Here is a 20,812-nt window from a genome sequence, read left to right as displayed (position 1 = left end):
TTTCTCTACAATAAATTTCTTTTGCAGGTGTGAAGGAAAGAAGAAAGGCATTCTCAGAATTTAAAATTTTAGTCTTAAGCACCTCAGAATGATGTGGAAATAACTGAGTGTTTTTTCAGTGCTAGATAAGGCAGTTGAAATGTTAGAGGTTGCTCACTGAAATTGTCTGAATACAATTCAAATGCAATCTAAGTATATATATACAGATGTCTGACAGTTCTGTGATGGAAGTATACTAGGTCCACTGCTTGGATGCAAAAAGATTTTTACTTAAAGGTTTGTTAACATCCACTGTGTGTATTAATAAAATATTGAGTAAAAAAAAAAAAAAGTTGTAAGATTACAAAGCTCTTCTGAAAGTGCTTTAACACTGCTTGCAGAAGACCAAAGTAGCCTTAAAAAGGTCAAGCATCATCTATTCCTCTAGTTAGAGTAAGCAGAGCAAGAGTAAGATATCTATCTGGTTGTGATGTAGACAAAAAGTTCAAGCTCAGTAAGGATGTCAACCCTCAAGTAATTTGTTAGTGGTCTGTGAATAAGAATGAACAATCAGCAAACAAACCTTTAAAAAAACAAAACAAGATTCATCTTGACATCCACTGTTCAAAAGAAACAAACAAACAGAATCTACATGAGTTATAGTAATCTATCATAAATCTACTGTTATTTTTTCACCTTTCATGCTTATTGCACAAAAGTCACCGACTCAGCAGCAAATGTGATAGGCTTTTGCATTTACCCTCTCTAAATAGTGAAATTAGTTCAATAGCATTCTGAAGCTTATGTGATAGCAAGGTATTTCAGTTTCATTGCTCTCTTGCTCCTTTTGGTCTTCAGATATTTCATTCAGAATTTCATTCTGAAATATTCTGATATTTCATTCTGAATTTCATCCAGATAATTCAGAACATGCCTTTTTTTCCTCACAGTGATAAGTTAAATGCCTTAAAGAGACACAAGGAAAAACTTGAAGAGAAGATAATGGATCAGTACAAGTTTTATGATCCTGCTCCAAAAAAGTAAGTCCCATTTGGTTTCAGTTCTGCTATTGATTTGTGAGGGTGAGAAAGGGCTCTCCTAAAGGGACATCATTAAAATTTCATCTGAATTAAGGACAAAGTGTCATCTCCACTTCTCTCTTTACTATCATTCCACAAACCATTCTCAGAAGCAGGTTGTGTTAATAGAGAGCACAGTGCCTTACATGAGGTCCTGCATTTTAATACTGAAATCTGAAATGGTATTAGTTGGAAAAGAGTCACTTTGCCCTGCTGTATATCATGTTGTCCCTAGCAGGCTGACCACAGTGATTAGAACTGGCATGTGCCTTAAGAGATTAACACTCGTCCTTTCACTTTTTGGGCAGGTGAAATTTCTTCTTTGGGATTGTTTTGTTTTAAATCTACATTGCAGCACAATAGTTAATTTAAATAGAGCCATGATGGACTTGACTTAGGCCTGTAACTAAAAGAAGAAAAAGCTTGTGCATATCAGAAGGTACCAGTTTCTTTGCCATCAATTCAGAAAATGATCCCAACAGAAAAATGAGTCCATTTTTCCTGGAACTATGGCATATGAAACTGTTAGGTGAAATGCTGTACACAAGACATTTAGCTTAGTGATATGGTTTAGTGGAGGACTTGTTAGTGTGAGGTCAGAGGTTGGATTTGATGATCTTGGAGGTCTCTTCCAACCTAGGTGATCCTGTGGTTCTATGTACAGAGGGGGTATCCCTCATGGGTTTGTAGTAGAAGGGACTACAGGAGAGACTAAGAAGCTTCAGTGCTGATAGGTCATTCAGTCCTAATGCTAAAATGATGCATGAGCCTGGTGGTCAAGTAGGAATTAGTTCTTGGTAAAGCCTTAAAATATAGTATGTTGCTCCCACCAGCTCTCTGATTTCATGGAGGCTGTGAGATACAAGATCCTGATGAGCAATAATCTGTCATGCTTCTTACAGTCTCAACAGGGGACAGTCTTGCTGTCTGTTACAAGAAACAAGTTACATGTGTTATGAAACAGCTTCATCACCAAGACTGGATTAGCATTCCCGAAAAATGCAGGGACCCTATATAGTGACTAAGCAGCAGTAGGAACTTCAAGAGCTGCTCTTTCACAGGGTATAAGCAGTCCATCAGAGAGAAAAGACATATATATATATGTTAACAACAACAAAACAAAAAAAGAGCCTTAATTCCACCAAAAGTAGATCTAACTGGGACCCTTAGCAAGAAGAAGAATTTGTCCTTAAAGCAGTTTTCATTTCTTCATTTCTCAGGCTGTTCTTGTAGTAGACCTTTTCACACAGCTTAAATATCTTGTGTGGGTCCATATGCGTAATTTAGCTTTTTTAGCAGAGGGAATAGCTTTTCCTCGGAAAAACTCTATAACATAATTTTGACTTTGAAAGAGAATCACATCAGAAGCTTCTGTAGAATTCATGTTGCAGCTTTCCAACCAGTTTATGACAGCTAAAAGTAAGAATATAGCATGATGGCTTTAGCGGAGCTGTAAACTTAGTGTACTTCATGCAGTGTTTTCGAACCTCACTCACAAAATGTGCTTCATTAGGAAAAACCACTGGATTGGAGCCAGAGCCTTAGTCAAACTAATCAAGCCGAAGAAGGAGACTACAAGGGAGCGACTGAAAGCAGCAGCAGAGAGTCCTCCATGGCATTCTGAATCCCCAGAGACAGTAAACTCTCCAACTGCCTCCCAAAGACTGAAACATCAGCAGGAGTCTCAGGATAATACCTCTCAAGGGTCAAACTCTATGGAAGAGAGAGAGAACTCCGTAGGTTCTTCAAATAAAGGTAAACAATGCCCACCCCAAATTCATGAGCTGAACAGTATGTTTTTGATTTAAGGAACAGGATATGTTGATACCTCTATGATACAACACGTAATTCTTTTTTTTTTTTTTTTTTTTTTAAAGTAAACTAACATGATTTGTTCGTTTTACCTACTTCTTTTCCTTTCAGCTTTTGTACGTAGTTTGATAGTTTGTCTGAATGTATTGCAAGTTACTGAGTAAGTTGATGATGGAAATACTTGATTTTACAGGGGCTTTGCAACAAAGCAGTTTAAAGTTGGTCCATGCAATTTTACAGCTTACTACAATTTGTTCTTCCAGTGTAAAAGAGCTGATCCTACAGCTGCTGCCAGGAGATGGCGCACATGCAAAACAAATAACTTAGAAAATGCTAATTTATTGTAATCTTGTATTATTTTGGAAGATGGTACAGTGTTTTGACTTGGAACAAAATTATTAATTTCTTAATGTAAAATGATGAAATGATGTTTGGAACACTAAGAGGAGCATAAGGAAGACAAAATGATCTTTTTTTTTTTTGGTAGAGTTAGCTTTTAAAGTAAGTCAGGTATTACTAATTATGGGGAATTTAAAAGAAAGCTCAAAATAAATATCCTGAAGTCTTTATATAAGTTAGTACAAAGCCCAAGCTTTATTTATGCTGTTGAGATCACTTCTGTGAGGTTCTATATGCAGTGTTTTGTCCTCCAAGGGTACTTTTCAAGAAGCAATTTTGAACTTCATCCTTAAGTAGTAATTCCTCTATTCCCACTGGGAAGTAGGGAAGACAGAGGGGGAGCAGTTGAGGAGGAAAGAGCTGCTGTTACAAACTACTTCAAGTGTCTGTTTGATTGAAGTTTTTGCTTTGATTGGGTTTTACATTTCATTTTCTCTATACTAATTCTTCAAGATCTTTGATTTGCTTCAATTAATGCGTGTCCCAAATCATCCACATGGTTCCAGGAGATGTTCGAAGTGTTTGTTGTGCAACTAAAGTTCAACCTGGGAATTTGGACTTGGGTTTCCACAAAACAAGTCCCTCACCAAGTGCCAGAGATAACAAAGGCCCTGGGTTTTCATTCATCTTGATTTTATATGAAACATGCTTATGTTGAGATGCTGACCATCAGTACTAAAGTTTAGAAAATGTCTAGGAAATTTGAATGTATGTAATCACCGACTAGCACACAGACCTATTTGATTTTCTCTTTTAATTAAAACATTTTTGTGATCTAACAGTTATTTCATAGTGGAGTTGCTTATATTTTATGCATATTTGTTAATCTATGCATTAAGGTGAGTCAGATTAACTATGACTAATTACATGTTAATCTGAGTCCTGTAAATGTGTTAGTCTGTGTAGCCTATTTCTTTTTTTATTTGCTGTGTAGTGTTTAATCTGTTTTAAGACACTTCAGCTTTATTCACAAGGTTTTTTTCACTTTTTTTTTCTTCTTCTTCTTTTTGGGATACCTGGGTGATAACAATTTAGCTGCACAGCGCAGAAAGATTGCCTTTTTCAGAAGCAAAAGCAAGGATAAAGAAAAGTCTCCTAAATCTCCACCGAATCATCAGTCTCTCTCTGATCGGCTCCGGTTCTGGTCTTCTTCCGACATCCCATCTTCTCCTAATGAACCTCTTTCTTTCTCGGAATTGGGAGATTTCTAACACCTTTTCTTTAGTATTTATTTTCATCTACTTTTGACAAATATTTTAAATGAATAAAAAATCCTACGTGCCTTAAAAGAACACACGCTTTAATAGAAACACTCAGCATGCCTTTACAGTACTCTAAATAGAAGCACAGATTAGTGAACATGGACTTAAGTTATCCTGTAGAAGAGGAATCACTATTGTACACTGTGGATCATTTCTTCAATGCAGCACAATTTTAGGGGACCTCATGGCATACAGTTTGCGTATGTATATTGGCTGTGGTGCATGTTGTAAATAAGTGAAATTGCTCTGCGCTTCCGTATTTCCTTGCAATCACATACTTGCAGCATGTCCAGTTAAAGTGTTGAACTGATCTTCTGTTGCTATGCTTTCTACAGTGTTAAGACTCCTACTAAAATACAAGCCGAACATAGAAGCAGTTTCAAATCCTGGAGATTTTTCCAATATTCTATGCAGCTAAATGCTCAAAATGGCAATTTTAAAAACAACATTGTCTTCTTCTAAATAACATATCTTTAAACATAGAGTAAAAGCCACTGGGAAAATGATTCCTTGTAACATCTCTTGTTGTTTGCATCCTAACCTGCTATTTAGAGAGTTTTTACAAGTCCAGCTACGAAATTCGTCTTGGATTGAGCATGAAGTTAAGGTTTCTGCTGCTTTAGTCTTGAGAGATTTTTTGGAAGAGACAAGTAGGTTTGTTCTCTTGAGATTGGGAATAATCTTCATCATGGATCTGTTGCCTAGAATTCTTACTGCCTGGTAGTCACTACCTGGTGGCTTCTGAAGTGAACTCGTGGCTTCAGTCCCTGCTCTGTGTTAGAAGTGTGTGCATCCCAGGCAGCATGCTCATGGGAGAGCTCAGCACAGAAGCTGAAGGATCTGTCTCATCTCCATTCTCACTCCAAGAAGTGGCACAACCAAAGGCACTGGCAGACAAGCCTCTTGCTGCCCGTTTTGGGGTTTGTAAGAGTTTGTCTCCAGGGCAATTAATAATTCTGGCATTTATGGAAGGTGTTAAGTGCATCTTCAAAGCCAATTAGAAATACAGATTGTCACTGCCAAACTTCACCCAGTAATTGCCCATAGAAGTGCCATCAACTCCAATTCTGAGAGAAAGTGCAGGTCCTGGGCTAGGGAGCCCACACAGACTGCGGGGTACAACATTGTTTCAGAAGTAAGCTTCCAGGAATCATCTAACATGACAGTAACTTGGTCTGTTTTTCTCTAATACAGCTTTGCTGCTACTTTGTGCTTTGAACTAATTGTTGTCTCTGCAAGTTGTTATTTTTGACCACTGCGCTCTGCTGTGCTTTCAGTGTTCAATTAGTATTAGTTAAGTATGTGCTCATAAGAAATACATCAGAAACTAGAATCTTGCATCTCAGTAAAGCTGTTTCCTATAGTAAATTCCTTAAATTTTGTTCTATTATATGAGTGCCTTAAAGTGTTACAATTATTGAAGTAACCCACCTCATCACTAGGAATGATGTCTTCAGCTTTCTGAATTAAATAATATTCTAGTGGTTAGTTTTTTGTTGCTTTCATGTTATGATCCTATGAATTCCACCTAAAAGGCACTGTAGCAGAGCATTGTAAGAGCAGCAGAGTTTTAACCTTGAAGAGGCTGAGCTCTTGCCACAGCAAAAACTAAACCTGAAAGCAATTATCTTAGTGCATGAATCATGATAGTTAATTTCCAAATCAACATTTTTTCTCTTTTAACAAGAGTGTGCCTTCTGTCACTCTTTCCCCATTCTATTTTATTACTGAAGTAAGTGCTTATAAAATGTACCTGCAAGGAATAATATGATGGGAATTTCACACCTCAGTTATTTTTTCAGCATTCATGTCTGTTTCTTTTCTTCCTCATTTCACAGTAACTGTTGCATGTATAATATCAACCCTCCCACTGGCACTAAGCAGCCCTTGTCACTCCCACACTTTACAGAGAGCACACACGATCGAAAAACTGGTGGCAGAAATTTCTTGTTCAATATTGAAGTGTTTATGGAAAAGCTTGCAAAGCTAGCACCTCTGTTGTGCGTTTCTTGTGCCTGCTTGTCATGTTTATATGGGCAGATAAATACAAATCTCCTAGCGCTAGTTTTCATAGTCTCGTATTTATTTACCTCTCTCCCTCTCAGTGTTGGTGGACCTAAAGCAGAAGAGGAATTCCCATCATGGAGGCAGCAATGATAATGTTGAAATCTCAGCAGACTCTGTGACAAAACACGGCTGTGTGGAGCTGGGTCCCAGGACTTACTCGACCTCTGCTATTCACCTGCACACTTCCACTCCCATCTCCAGGCTCCAGAGCAGACCGAAAGGTGTGTAGTGCATTTGATCTACCAGCTGTCTGTGTAAGTCAGGCTACTTCTTAGTTCCTACCTGGGTGAAACATGGCTTTTATGGCATTCAAGTACAATAACAGAGCCCACATATTTTCATTCTTGCTTTATCTGTGTAACGGTGATCAGATACAGGGTTTTCTTGCTCTTTTAATGCCATCAACTTGACATTTGGCATGTTAGTCAGTTGTCCCACGGTTCCCTGCCCAGTGACTCATAGCAGTGGTTAGAGGGTGGCTGCTCTTCCAGGGTTGGCTCTTTAAACCCTCATGATCACTTCAGTCTTTCAGTTTTTTACACTGCTGAATCCATTGGAAACTGAACTGAACGAACGGCCTTCCTGAGTTCAATATTGCCTTCTAAGTGTTATGTTCTTTTTAGGCTATAATTCAGAAGATGATCTATGTGAACAGTCCCCTGAGGTAGAGTTTGCAAGCACCAGACAGCATGGTAAGCTTGTAGCATACACAAATGCTCTAAACCTCTACATTAAGACTTGTTTTATTGCATCCATGTGAATTGTCCTGAAATGTTTTAGTTAAATACGCCTTATAGGATGAGGTGTAGTAATGCAAAACCATTTGGGGGATGTGGGTCTAAATACTTTTATTTTTCTCTTGAGAAGCTTGTAATGGATGTTTTCCCAAAATAAATTTTTAGGAATATTGTTGACATTGAGACAAGTTGACTTGCCCCAGCAACAGACTGTTTAATGCATGTCATACAGTTTTGTTGCTGATTTTTCTGAACAATGTTTAATACCTTTCTTAAGCAAGTGAATCAAAAAAAAGTATTGGGGAAAAGGGGAGCGAATGGTGAGAATGGAGGTGCAGCAGCAGCACTGTCTGCTTAAAGATTTTTAGAAGACTTCATTTGCAGCCTGGTTACCAGCGCCTTCCAAAGAAACAAACTGAGAAGGAGACAGGCAACTTACTACATGAACTTACTTATTATCTGTTACTTTGACCACATGAACTTATTTATTATCTATGTTACTTTGTTTACAGTTGCTGTAAAAGCATAATTCTTTGTGCAAAGATTAAAGTGAGGAAAAATGAGGTGATCCTGAACAACTTGACTTGACAAATGAGAATGATTTCTACTGTGTCCAGACTGTCATCCTCTGTATATTATGTTGTTAATGTTTTCCAAGTGACTTAGTTGCACGGGTCCTATTTTCAGAAGGCAGACTGCAGCCAAATTTTTGAAAATCAACAGAACTTCAGATCTGTTTGTTAAATGCTGGTTTCATGTTTTTCAGTATCCAGGCCAAACAGTCTAGAGAGCAGTCGAAATGCATCCAGCAGTAGTTCACCACTCAATTTGAAAGGTAAAGCTTTTACAGCTGAGTTCTAACAAACAGGAAGTGAAATTATATGAAATTGTATGCAAAATGCTGTTTTCCTTCCAATTGAATTTGAAGACTGTTGTTTTGAATTTGTAATGATTATACAATCTGGACATGGCTGTCTTGGGAATCAAAACAATTCTGGCAAGAAGTATTTTTTTAAGACTGATTCTGGCAAGGGATGGTTGTTTAAGGCAGGCAGTCTAGTTTTGGTTTAGTCTGACTGGCATCATACTGTGGGAAGTAACAGGCCACTCTTTAAATTCTTTTTACAACAACAGGTCTCTGCTCTTCTTACTCTGAACACAGCTTATGTAAGTAATCAGTGCACTCAGACTTACTAAAATTCTTAGTCCTTGAAGGGTAAATGAGGTCTAGCATTCTGGAAAAATCTGCTTTTTGCTATCCCACTGCCAGATTCAAGTAGTTGTACTTGTAGGGGCTCATAGGGGCTCAAAGAATATACTGTAAGACATTTACTAGTGCTGATTTTTCAGAGTTTTGACTGCCTTGAGTTCTGTGGGAGAAGACAAATGCTGGCTGTTGGGAAGTGTCCCTAGATCACAAAGTTCCTACTTCAGTAACTACTGAAATGAGGGGAAAATGGTGACTTCAATGATATTTATGATTTTTCTCAGGTTCCTTAGATCATATCCATGGCAGAACTGAGAGCCTCAGCAGTGAAGATATGGTGCCAAGCAGAGAGGCACCAGCCTTGCTCCGAGACAACTATCCCTATCATTCCACTTCTGCTGTCTTAGGCCCTAGCAACAGGCATGAGTCCTCGTTCCACAGGAATGGTTTGCTCTCTCATGATGTACCTCAGAGGAGTGCTCCATCTCAGTCTTACACAGGCAGGCAACGGTCTGCCTCACCTGGCAGTGAGATGGTAACCTTGGAAGAGTTCCTGGAAGAGAGCAGCAGGCTGTCCCCACCAAGCGTAAGTAGTCCTTCAGTGCTCCAGAACTGTTCAAAACTGATGCATGCAGGGGCATGAGGGTTTAGGAACACCAGGAAATACAAGGTTTTTGTATGTGTGGAACTTGCAGAGAAGTATCGAATCTTGCAAACTGACAATTTGAAGAATGAACCTGTTAAAACAACTAAGCCAAGATTAACTTTTGCACAGAGTTTGCTGATTTATTTTGATGCAATGGCTATGGCAAGTCATGCAAATAACTCTCTGCAAGTAGTATATATTGGACTGCTGGGACTTCTTAAAACCAAACACTTGTGGTTAAGCTTTCATATTATATTATTGATTCCAAACTCCAGCTATTCTTATTTGTAAAGGAGTTTTCTGTGTGATTTTCACTGCTAAATCTGTAATTACATCCGAAACCTAAAAGTAGTTTTCACCAGAAATGCAAAATGTGCAGTTATTAAAACCATTTCCTAAGCTGAAAATACTATCGTTGCATTTGAGTGTTTTCTTTCTGAAGGAAGTTTCCAGTGCTTTCACCATGCTTTGTGTGCTGACTGGCACTGTTCTCTTGGTTCTGTGACTGCAAGAAAATACTACATTCTGAATGCTTGGTCAGAAATTAAATACTTGTTTTCTAGATGGCATTTCAGGGGGGTTGGACCCAATGATCCCTTGAGGTCCCTTCCAACCCCTACAATTCTGTGATTTGTCTTGTACTGCTTAGACATGCTGTGCAGTAGTGAAGTGGTGCAGTATCGAGCATGTTAATATCTCAAGAACAATTCCCTGATAGTGTAAGTGAATAGGTATTTCTGTTCAATGGTAACAGCACTGAAATCAGCAGAGCTGTGCTGTTTTATGACATCAGTAAATTATAGTCCTTGAAGTTTCAGAGCATTACTTAAATATGCTTCCTATTCACTAGTTATCCAAATAAATTTCGTAGCTTTTAGACGTGTTTAAAATTTGATTTTTTTTTTTGTCTGTAACTACCTGACCATGTCTCCATTTTCATTCTTTCTGTCATCCTTGTTCCTTTTCAGCGTCGGCGCAGTTTAGATGAGAGTGAAATGATTTCATTGCACCAATTTCTGTTAGAAGCTGATGCACTGTATCCCTCTTGCTACTCCCTATGTCCTCCCCTCCGTCAGGAACCTTCGCAGTCACTCGAATCGGTCCTCAGTCATTCATGTCCCGACAGCATGAGGCACAGAACAGGCAGGGGAAATAGGAGATCCACTTCACTGTATATCCCCAGGGTATCCATTGTTCTTGCTATGAAGGCAACAGCTTCCAACTTACCCCACAGCTTTTGCTAGCATATTAATACCTATAGAAGAGTAGTGTAACTCTCAGCTATTACTTAAAAGACTAAGTTTGTGAGATCACTCGCATTACTTGCTCATAAAGTATTTCCAGTGCTTGTACATAAACACAGTTGTTTTTGGAGAATGAGTAATTCTGTGATGTTAATGTGCATAACAGCAGTTTGAAGTGAAGTAAAAATAACCTTAACATTGTAACATTTAGTTGAGCATAGAAGTTTTCCAGCTGCATTTGAACTACTATCACTATTGATAGTGTTCACTTTTGGCAAATATGTTCTGTAACTGGAAGAAATGGTTGGCACTTTAATGAAGTGAATATATTAAGCTTTAACATGCTCCCTAGAGAAAAGAAATATGGTTCATGGGCTTGTTTCAGTGCATTTTTCATGAAGAGCATGTCCTTTAACTGTTCTGAGCACGCCTTCTACTAATAGTCCAGTGGCAGCTGATCAAACATCACCATTTTGATTTGCATGGACTCTGCCAATGAAATATTCAATATACATTTTCTTTTACTGCCAGGTTAATTGTCTGACTTGAAACTTGCAATCTAATTGTGGGCAAGCAATCATTTCTCAATTATTATAATGATTATTTGGCACATTTCATTATGTTGTACATGCAGCTTTTAACATATATATTGACTGGGAGAGGTGATGGAAATCAATGGAGAAGCTATGAAACTTTCTTGTAATGCTAGCATATCTCCCCAAGGTATTTTTTGTTCTTTTTATGTCCCTGATATTACAGTAGTGTGTTATCCAGAGTAACTGTATTCTGGAAAATGACAGACTATCTTCGAAATCTGCAAATACCAGTGGCTGCTATCATTCATATGACAGTGATGTTACAGTGATAGTGGCTGATGTCAAAAGAGCTGCTGCCCAGGTTACTAGTGGGGTGAATTTTTTTAAGTTTATGACAATTAATCTGGCAAACAGGGCTGTCGCAATTAATTATGATGAGCATGTTACTCCTTGATTTCAATTTATATCCATTGTATGCATTTGTATCTTCCGTTCCATGCTTAAATATAAAATCCATGGTTTTATGTGGGTCTCTTGAAATAAGTGGGAAGGAAGATTGAATGAAAAGCTGTGCATGATTCTTTGCTCAAGACGTGTTGTCATTAATGTAGCATGTGTATGTTTTTTCACACCAGGATACCTCCAATAACAGAGATGATTTGCTGAGTGATTATTTTAAGAAAGCAAATGAGCCTTCAGCTGCTGGGAACTTGCTGGTTCAACCGTCCAGAAAGGAGGCTGCTAAGATGCCCACTAGTCATGTTCCTCCAACTGTAAAGATGGCTATCACCAGTGAAGAAGGAAGAACGACTAAGCCGGGAAATTACATGAAGCCAAAGCTCAGACAAGTCGAACCCGAGCCTCTGGCAAGCTCCCAGGGGTCCCTTAAGCTTCCTCACACCCCACAGCACCAACCCGCGAGTGGCATGCGGCAGATGGCACAGCCACAGCAGCCTGGAGCTGTGAGCAGGAGGAGTACGTCACTGAGCAGGGCGTTCAGCTTAGCCTCTGCAGACCTCCTCAGAGCCACCGGCCCAGAGACATACAGACAGGAGAGCCCTCAGAAATCAGCAGCAGACCTGCGTGGGGGCAAGGATGCTGTCAGTCAGACTTGTAGAGCTTCTGTGCCAACAAGCTCCCAGGCAACCTTAAGAGAGAGGCCCCAGTCTGCAAAGGTGGCAGGTTCCTTGCAAGGTGTTGATTCTCGTTGTCGGCAGCTTGATGCAAGGCGCCTTTCCCTGGCCCCACCAAAAGATGAGAAGCCACTCTCCTTCCATCAGTTTTCTGACTCACCCACTGCTTCCACCAGCAACCTGAACATGCAGCAACAGGAGCGAGTGAACCCTGGGCAACACTACTCACCCACACCACACACTCCCTCTAAAGTCAAACCTAAGCCAGCCCCTCGCACTGGGGAGGTGGCCACAGTGGCCTCTGTCAGAGCTGTTTCCAACAGCACTGAGGGAAATACTTCCTTAGGGCAAGGCCAGGGCGATGTCCTACTTACCAAGAGCCAGGGTAAGCTGCCAGAAGGCAGCTGTGGGGCTGTGGAGGAGCCCATGAGAGGAAGCAGCTCCAACAGCACTCCTGGGTCTCCAGACCCCCAGGGGGATCAGCAGACAGTTTGGTATGAGTATGGCTGTGTGTAACCCATGGATGCAGCTAATAGTGTTTGTCATTGCTGATACTGGGTAGCATTTGTCTTGACACTGTGCCAGGTCTTAAAAGGCACTACCTGCATGCTGTTCTGAATGTTCTCTGGGTACTGTTTTCTAGTTGGACAAAGTATGATTAAGACAAACAAGGAGCAAAACCCCAGCCCTTCTTTTGACACTGTTGTGCCTGAAACAAAGTGGAAGCCTGACCTAATCCCACAGCAAGCTTGGAACCTGATTCTCACAGGTGCTGAGCATTCCCCACTCCAGGAGAAGCTTAGCAGGGTCCTCTGTCATTGTTGCATCATGCAACCCTTCTACCTGCATTAAAGAAGAGTTTCACAGATCAGGTGTATGTGCTGAAACCAGCTTTGCTATTGATAAATAACTTAAACCATAGTGAAAAGGTCATACAAAAGCCAAACTTCTCCCCAGAAGACATAACTAGACACTTGGCTTAAGTAGCTTAATAGGAAAGCTGAAGATCAAAAGTGTGTAGCTTTAGCCATGGATCTGTTAAAATCAATTATTCTTGCTACTGCCACATTGGTGATGCACAGAATTCAAGGGTCATATCTTAACCTTCCCCACTAGGACTGTCTAAAGACAGAGAGAAAGGTCAATGTTATCACCCCTCTGCCTTCCCTATATAGCTGCAGCTCCATGAATTTTTGACTCTGAAAGCCAAGTGGTGCTGCCTTTTGAAACTTTTTTTATCTTTTATACACACACTGGAACTAATGCAGCCTTTTCAGGGGAGATGTCATTTCAGTTGTAAAGGTGGCATCTCATGTACAAAAGTGACTTGTAAGTATGTATATAAGGAGCTCAAGTATTGTATAGGAATGCTGTGTAAATTGTATTACTACATCTGTGTGCATGACAGCCCATACCCTAAGTGATAGTGGGATGCAGTCTCTTAGAAATCCCTACTGTGTCTCCAAGAACTTTGTTCAGTATAGAAAGCAAAATAATTTTGTATACATGTGAAAGAAATATACTTCTAAAAATCTATTTATGTGCAGAGAACTTCCTTGTACGTTTCTGTCCAGGGTGTCATCAATTGCTTATGTATATATGATCAGATGCATATCTTTAATTCTATTTCATGTTTGTAAAGCTGTTTTTCTTGGAATAGACTAAATCCTCCCTCCTCCTCCCCCCAATAATATTTGTTTTGCTGGTTCTGATTTAATCTAGTAAAAGCTAAAACTGATTCAGCTAAGGATGTTTTAGTTATCTAGTATGTAGTAATCCCATTCTGGAAACTACACAATTGTTTATAATAAAGATTAAAATAAAGCAGATTGTTGTACTGTTTTATTTCTTGGAAAATATATGAGATTCATGATGTTGGATGGAGAACTGTTTGCAATAGGTTTGTGTAAGCCTCAGCATTGATTCATATCTCTGGCAGCAGAGTTGCATTTGTTTTTACAATGTTGCCACAAAAGGTATATCAGAAATCTTTGTTTGATTGAGGCCTTCTTATTGAAGGCTGTAGTCAGACTAATCATGCAAATTAAGTGGCTGTAGAATCAGACTATTAGATTTTTAAGCTTCTCTGACCACTTCAGACAGTGCTAAGCATGCTTCCCTTTTGACTAAGTTTGTGTTTGTGCAAACTGCTTCATGCTTAACTCTCAGAAAGCCTTACAAAAGTGAGAAATTACTCATCTTTGAATATGAAAGAGAATGGCAAAAGGAACTTTATGCCTTTTCTGCTATATAAATGCATACCACCGTTTAGCAACAATGTTAAAATGATGTGTTATGCAGCAATTTTTTAAACTACTGAGTATTCTTGGTCAACTGAAATTCCTTTTCCAGAAATTCACTCTCAACTCTGATACTCAATCAGATCACTGAAGGCAAAAGACTGGTGTTTCTTCCTGGTTTCGGTTCCATTTTGGAGGCATGCACTTGATTGCCTGACAGGCTGGACTGCTGAAGAATTGATCTGTGAGTTGTCAGTTAGTAGTAGAAGCAATTTGCTATAAATACTTATGCAATTGCATAAACCTTAATTGTGACTTTCTGAATTATTTACAGTTATTTACTTCCTCAGTTCCAGTGAGTTTGAATAAAAATACATATTTTTGAGTAGAAATAAAAATACTTATGTAGTACATTTCTAGTATGGGATGAGTTTAAGTACAGACGTTATAACAGAACAACTGATCTTCAACATTACAGCCTGCATTGGCTACTTGTTGAAGCACATGGTGCTGTGGCATTCAGGCCTTCCTGAGTACATGAAGGGAAGTTATATTACAGGAGATTGTGTCCTTGTGTGGCATGTGCATTCATTTTGCATTCCACTCAAGTAATTCACTGTTTTCAACTATTCTTTGATAGACTCAGTGGCTCCCAGATCGGAGTGCCGCCATCGCGCACTATCAGGTAAGAAAATTCAGCAGGAGGGAGGGAGAACAAGGCCTGCCTGTTTGAGGTGCTGCTGCTCTTTGCTTTCTTGGTGGGATAAATGGGTGTTTCTGTGTCAAAGCTAATGTGGGAGAGACGTTGGTTGTGTTAGAGCATGATCAGCAGTTCCTCCTGTTGCTGTTGGAGGAGCAGGCTGTGTGTGTGAGGTGGCGGGAGCTGCCAGGACAGGTTTCTGTGGGAGGGAGAAGTGGAAGGGGCAGAGCTGCCACAGCCACCTCAGGCTTCTTCCTTCCTTCAAGGAGAAAAGGGAGAACAGTCATGAAATAGTGACAGTGTGGTGTGCTGAGCCTCAGGGAACTGGGACACCAGAGCCCCATTCTGAGCACACCAGGTGTCCCCTGCCCACAGGGCCGAGGGCTGGAGGAGGCTGACCGGCTGGGCCGGGCCTGCTGGCTGCAGTTTGCTGCTAAATAATGCTGTGAATGGTTCCGGGTGTAACGATTTGAGTAATGTTGTCCAGTAATGGAGTATCTCAGTTCATATATGTGGCTTGTGGATCCTGTAGATCATGTTTTCTATTAAGGGATATATTTTTGGGGGGGATCCCACCCAGACAGGCAGCCGATAGCAGATAGGTTTCTGAGAAGGCCAGGGCCTGTGCTGTTGGCAATAGCCCCTTCTCTGCAGTGTGTCCAAACTGAAATCAGCAAATTTGTTTAATGTGAGGAAAGAAATTACACACTGCACATGACAATGGTATTTGCTTGAAGTACAAGAAACAGCTGCTGTGCAAAGTACTTGTGGGGAACCACATGTTCTGCAGTGACGGAGTATCTCCTTATCAAGAAATCTGAAGTTGCATCTTTTACAGCGAAACCTTGTCATGCATGGAAACCTTCTTCCTATCAGATGTTCTTCAGCTGTTCCACAAACTTAGGATCTAACAGTGAAGGGAACAGCTTCTCTGTTTTCAGTTTATTGGGAAGGCATCCCTGCCCCTGGCAGAGGGGTTGGAATTAAATGGTCCCTTCCACCCCAAACCATTGTGATTCTATGAACGTGAAATTGCTAGAAGAGAAATAATGGGAATCTATCATGAAAATGGTAAAGAGTACTTTATTTAGAAAAATGACATACCACTGTAAACCATGAGGTTATAAATCATTTCTGATCATCCAGATGTTTGGGGGCATGTTAAAAGTTCAGCCAAAGGTGAATGACTTGACAGGGCATGGAAGAAATGTTGCAGAAATTGTTGGTTCCTGTGAAATAACCTATAACCTGGATGCTAATCTCTTGTCCTTTTCACATCCATTTAACAAAACTTTGTGGTGTAAAAGCCTGAACACAGCTGCAATGAAAGCATTTGAATTGTGGTTTTGAATTTTTAGATGAAAATTTTTTTTAAAATCAGTTGTAAGCTTCATGGAAAAAAAAAAAAAAAAAAGCCTCTCTTCCCATCAGAGTTCTGGAATATCAGGTCCTGGCAGCACTGGAGATGCTCAAAGCAAGGTGGAAAACTTGGGATCATTACATTAATACAAGTCACCAATGCCAGGTAGAACTAACCTGGCCTATCAGTGTAGTGTGAAATAGTTCCGTTTCTAAAAATAACAGATTAATTTCTCATTATGAAGGGTTGCTATGCTGAAGGAATAGACTGTGCTATGAAAGTCTATCTTTAACACCGGTATTAGGGGCTGTCATGAGAACTGAGAGAATGGCATCAGCTGGAAAATGGTGAGAAAAATTACTATGATTTAAGAAAGTGTTGGCAGACAGGAATTTAAGGCGACTGGGAGAAGTTCTGGAAAAGTAAATGATCTTTTTCCAGTGAAAAGGATTTTTCCAAATGTGAAGGGAACAGTAGACAGCAGAGAGCTGCTATTTAAAAGGTTCTTGAATGGGAGAGCCTTTAGAAGGCTAATTTGGGCCCTAAAGACAGTGAACCAGGAGCTGATGAAGTGTGACACAAATCTGAGGTTAGAGCAGATTGGGAGGATTGTGAAGAATCCTGTTAAGGAATAACATGGCTAAGTGGGGAGTGGTGGCAGGGTATCTGTGCTTACCCCTGCTCAATCAGTGGAAGGAACAGTTTATCGACGTTTCATCTTCTCCTCTCATCTGTTATTTCTGTTTCTCTCTCTCTCTCTCTCTCTTTTTTTTTTTTTTTTTTTTTGGTTGGGGGCAGAGAGGGAATAAATTTGTGCTGAGAATGGGAGAATGAAAACATGGTTATTCCACAGAAGCTAGGAACTTAAAACATGTCCAAAACAAAATACCAAATGCTATGGAAACTAGCATCAGCTCACTGTATTATTCCCAGATGCTGTTCTGATGATCAGCTCTAGTTAAAATACTTGCATATTTTTATTGAAAGATTAGAAGTGAGGATTATGTGGCTCTGATGCTGAGGTTATGCCAAAGTATGCCAAATTCTGGTATTACATACCAGAATGAGGAAGAGTAAGCATTGGCATTAGCCTGTGAAAAGTGTGTATTGCACAAAGGGATATCCTCTGGTAATCTGAAAGAAAAAGGAAAGTAAAGCTATTAGTGGAACTCACTGCTGCAGGCTATTGTGGAATCAAGTAGATCAGTGTAATATCATGATGCTTTAATTTTGATGTATGGTATGAAATAGTTTATGGGAGAACTAAACATCCTCTGCTTTAAATAAATAAAATTAAATTAAAAAAATAATAATAAAAATTACAACAAAAAACATTAGATGACTTCTAAGAGGCTCCCCTTATTCTGCAACATCAGGCAGTGGCTATCTTCAGAGCCAGGATGGAGCTGGGCTACCTCACTGGGAACAGTGGGCACCCCTCCCTGTGAAAATCCCTGAAATTTGCGAAGCAAGGATCGCCCTACCCACTGTGTTCAGTAGTTGGTATGCTCTAGAAGTGTAACACAGATTAGTGGAAAGAAAAGCATAGTGTGTGTTTGGGAACACACTGCTAAGGGAGAGCATGAGAGTTGAAGAAGGATGTTCCAGATGGGGAAGCACAGCTCCCTGAAGGACTGCTGAGGAGTCTCAAGAGACTTGCATTGGAGGGATGAGGGAGTTTTCCATAAGAAATAGGAAAGTTTGTCTGGGAAGACCAAAGTGAGATTTTTGTAGTGCTTCTAGACTGATTGTTTTACCATTCTGCAGAGAGTTTTAAAGGTTATGGGATGTGAAAGGCTATGTTTCCTTGCTGTTTTAGGTATCTCCAGCTAAAATTATCCCCGTCTTGTTAAAACCATGAAAAATGCTTCCTTGCAAATTTGAAAGAGGCTCTAATTATCCAAAGCCTGAAATTTGCTTGTGTGCGCGCTGAGAGCCCATAAAATACCTAATCCATTGATGCATGTGTTTCAGAGCCTCTGGTTGCCCAGGGACATTCAGCTGCAGTGCCTCAACCTTCTACAGAGACAGAAAACTCCCCATCAGTTAGAGGGTGCTCCTGTAGGACCCTGCTGGCTATCTATGAGTGAAAGTAGAAGAAACACTGAGAATCAGGGAAACGACTGTGAAGGGAAAATCTTTGGAGCTTTTTTTTTTTTAGAACTGAAATCTTATCTGAAGAAGGATTGCTTGCTAAAAGCAGTGCAAAAGGCAAGTGGAGGAATAGGCAGGCACAAGCCACATTGGATAGCCCTTAGTTGGCTTAGTTGGTATTTAACTAAAATTAAGATAAGGTTGGTAACCTTCAATTTCCTCGGTTGCTTGAATCCATTCATAGCCTTTTTGTCCATAAGTAAATGAGGCAAGAGGGCAGAATGCTTTAGAGATCTGTATTATCAGCATTGTGTACGGGGAAGAACAGTACAGCTTAGGTAGTCTACTTCCTTTAGGCCTCCCAGCTCTAGTGACGTTGTTGTTCCTCTGTGCAGACTAGTTTTAGATAATTCTGGGCAAAACAGCATTAAATCAGTATCCGATGAAGGCACTGGTATGTACACCGCAGAGTGCAGCCTTGGTACCTTCATTGACAAGGATCTCTGCAGTTCCTACATTTTCTTGCTTATGTTTCCTCATAGTATTTACTTGCACCTGGATAGCAGGGGCTTAAAGGAAGTGGGAACTGGCTGTCTGATGGGGAACAGTATATTTTTAATGGTTTTGCGTGCCCTTAAAACCACTTCTGCCGACAACAACCACATGTGTGCTAGCAGGAAACTCTTTGCATGAAATGTGCAAACAAAGGAGCCCTCTTGCTAGATCCTGTACTGCAGCTCAGACAGAGCAACCAGCTACTGCAAGCTGGCCAAGCCCATCTTATCTACAACAACTTTCCTTCCTTCATGGCTTTTCTTCTCCAACACTAGAGACCTTTCTGTTCTTCAGCCCAGCATTATCTTTAACTATTTCCTACCCCTTAATTCACTTTTAGTAACCTGTCTTCTTACAGGTCTATCTCCAGCTTTCCTCTTCTGTTGCTAAAGGTGTTAGTCATCTATCGGTCAGCTTTCACCTTTTTGCCACCTTTTCTTGCTGTTGTCTTTCTGTATTTCTCCACCCTTGCCAGACTTTCTTAGGGAGTCACGTTCTCAAGACCTGAAGGCGATGCTTATTCCTGATTCTACCTCAGTTTCTGTTCTCAGTGCTTTCTGATGCCTTCTTAGCTATTTCTCTGCCAACTAGTGTCTCAAATATTGCCTACTCTATACCGCTTCACACTTTTTTTTTTTTTTTGCCCAAATACTCCAGTTACATCAAATCAAGGAGCCTTTCTTCCCTCACATCCTGCTCTAGCATGCACTTCTCGTCATATCTGTTCCCAGCATCCTCCTGTAGCTCATTTCTATTGCTCTTTTTTGTCCTGTGTTTGTGACAATAGCCAAGTCTCGAGGCAGGAAATACACTATGTGCTGTAAGCCACAGTGGGTGTTTGTAGTTCAGAAGATGTGTGTTTGCATGAAGTCTGGGGCCAAGTTCTTTTTACAACTTGTTTTCAAATTTCAGAATTTGCTTACTCTTAGTTACTGAAACATCTTTCAAAAGTTTCTTCATCAAGATGAATATAGAATTCTACTATCTGTAGCAGGGTTTCAATGTAAAATATTACAACAGTTTTTGAGCTAGTCTGGTCGACACTTTAGGGTCATCAGTTGTCTCTGATGGTTAAAATTCTATGAGACTTCATTAGCTCTTTAAAAAAATACTAATGGGATGATAAATGCATTTAATAAGGTTCATATCACTTTTTGCCTATTGAGACAATATTGTTTCTATTTAGTCTTAAGTATTTTTAACGATATGATTTTCCACATAATTTTCATTGTTTTAGAATTTCCTTCCTTGCTTATTTTGGCTTCTTTAATTGAAAAAAAGCTTTGAATTCCTGAAGCTCAGTCCTATTATCCACACGCAGCTCCCATGAACAAGGAGTCTTTTCCTTGTTTATTTAACCAGCCATATCAATGGGAACAGAGCCCCATTTGGAAGATCCTGAATTCCCTTCAGTCTCCCACCCTGTCCTACACAAGGAGCCCCTGTGAACACGTGCTTGTTCTCTTGTTATATAATCTGGCAAGTAAATCGTAGTGGATACTAACGGGACTTTATTTGGATCAAATTTCACCCGCTTAGTTTTGTAACCAAAATCAAGAGAAATGTTGCTCACTGTGTTTAGCAGATTTAACCTGTTAGAGACTGGAAGAAGATGGAATACTCTCAAGCAAATCTAAAACTGAATAAGAGATGAAAAGCAAAAAAATAAGCTAATTAGTGACCCTGGTCTGTTGTTTTTAGTTTATCTCTTTGTAGCAATGTTTTGTCAGAGAGGGAAAAGCCAGTAGCTGGAGTACTGTGT

General features: G+C 39.9%; 1 protein-coding gene across 3 annotated transcripts in view; it reads left to right on the top strand.

The window, feature by feature from the left end:
- CCDC88C (coiled-coil domain containing 88C) overlaps positions 1 to 13,928 on the top strand; it is a 91,886-nt gene extending 77,958 nt beyond the window's left edge. Inside the window, exons 24-31 of one of the 3 annotated variants that reach the window (XM_035327403.1) lie at positions 930 to 1,019; positions 2,572 to 2,813; positions 6,637 to 6,819; positions 7,222 to 7,290; positions 8,102 to 8,170; positions 8,827 to 9,128; positions 10,157 to 10,372; positions 11,604 to 13,928. In XM_035327403.1, coding sequence (XP_035183294.1) covers positions 930 to 1,019; positions 2,572 to 2,813; positions 6,637 to 6,819; positions 7,222 to 7,290; positions 8,102 to 8,170; positions 8,827 to 9,128; positions 10,157 to 10,372; positions 11,604 to 12,617 — 2,185 coding nt within the window. In that variant the 3' untranslated portion in view covers positions 12,618 to 13,928. The remainder of the gene's footprint in view (positions 1 to 929; positions 1,020 to 2,571; positions 2,814 to 6,636; positions 6,820 to 7,221; positions 7,291 to 8,101; positions 8,171 to 8,826; positions 9,129 to 10,156; positions 10,373 to 11,603) is intronic. The other 2 variants (XM_035327404.1, XM_035327405.1) reach the window with 2 other exon arrangements.
- The last annotated feature ends 6,884 nt before the right edge of the window (positions 13,929 to 20,812 follow it).

The sequence above is a fragment of the Oxyura jamaicensis genome, chromosome 5 (assembly GCF_011077185.1).
Source record: "Oxyura jamaicensis isolate SHBP4307 breed ruddy duck chromosome 5, BPBGC_Ojam_1.0, whole genome shotgun sequence".
Classification (NCBI taxonomy): Eukaryota; Metazoa; Chordata; class Aves; order Anseriformes; family Anatidae; genus Oxyura; species Oxyura jamaicensis.
The sequence above is the reverse complement of the archived record's forward strand: the minus strand, read 5'-3'. Positions and strand labels throughout refer to the sequence as shown.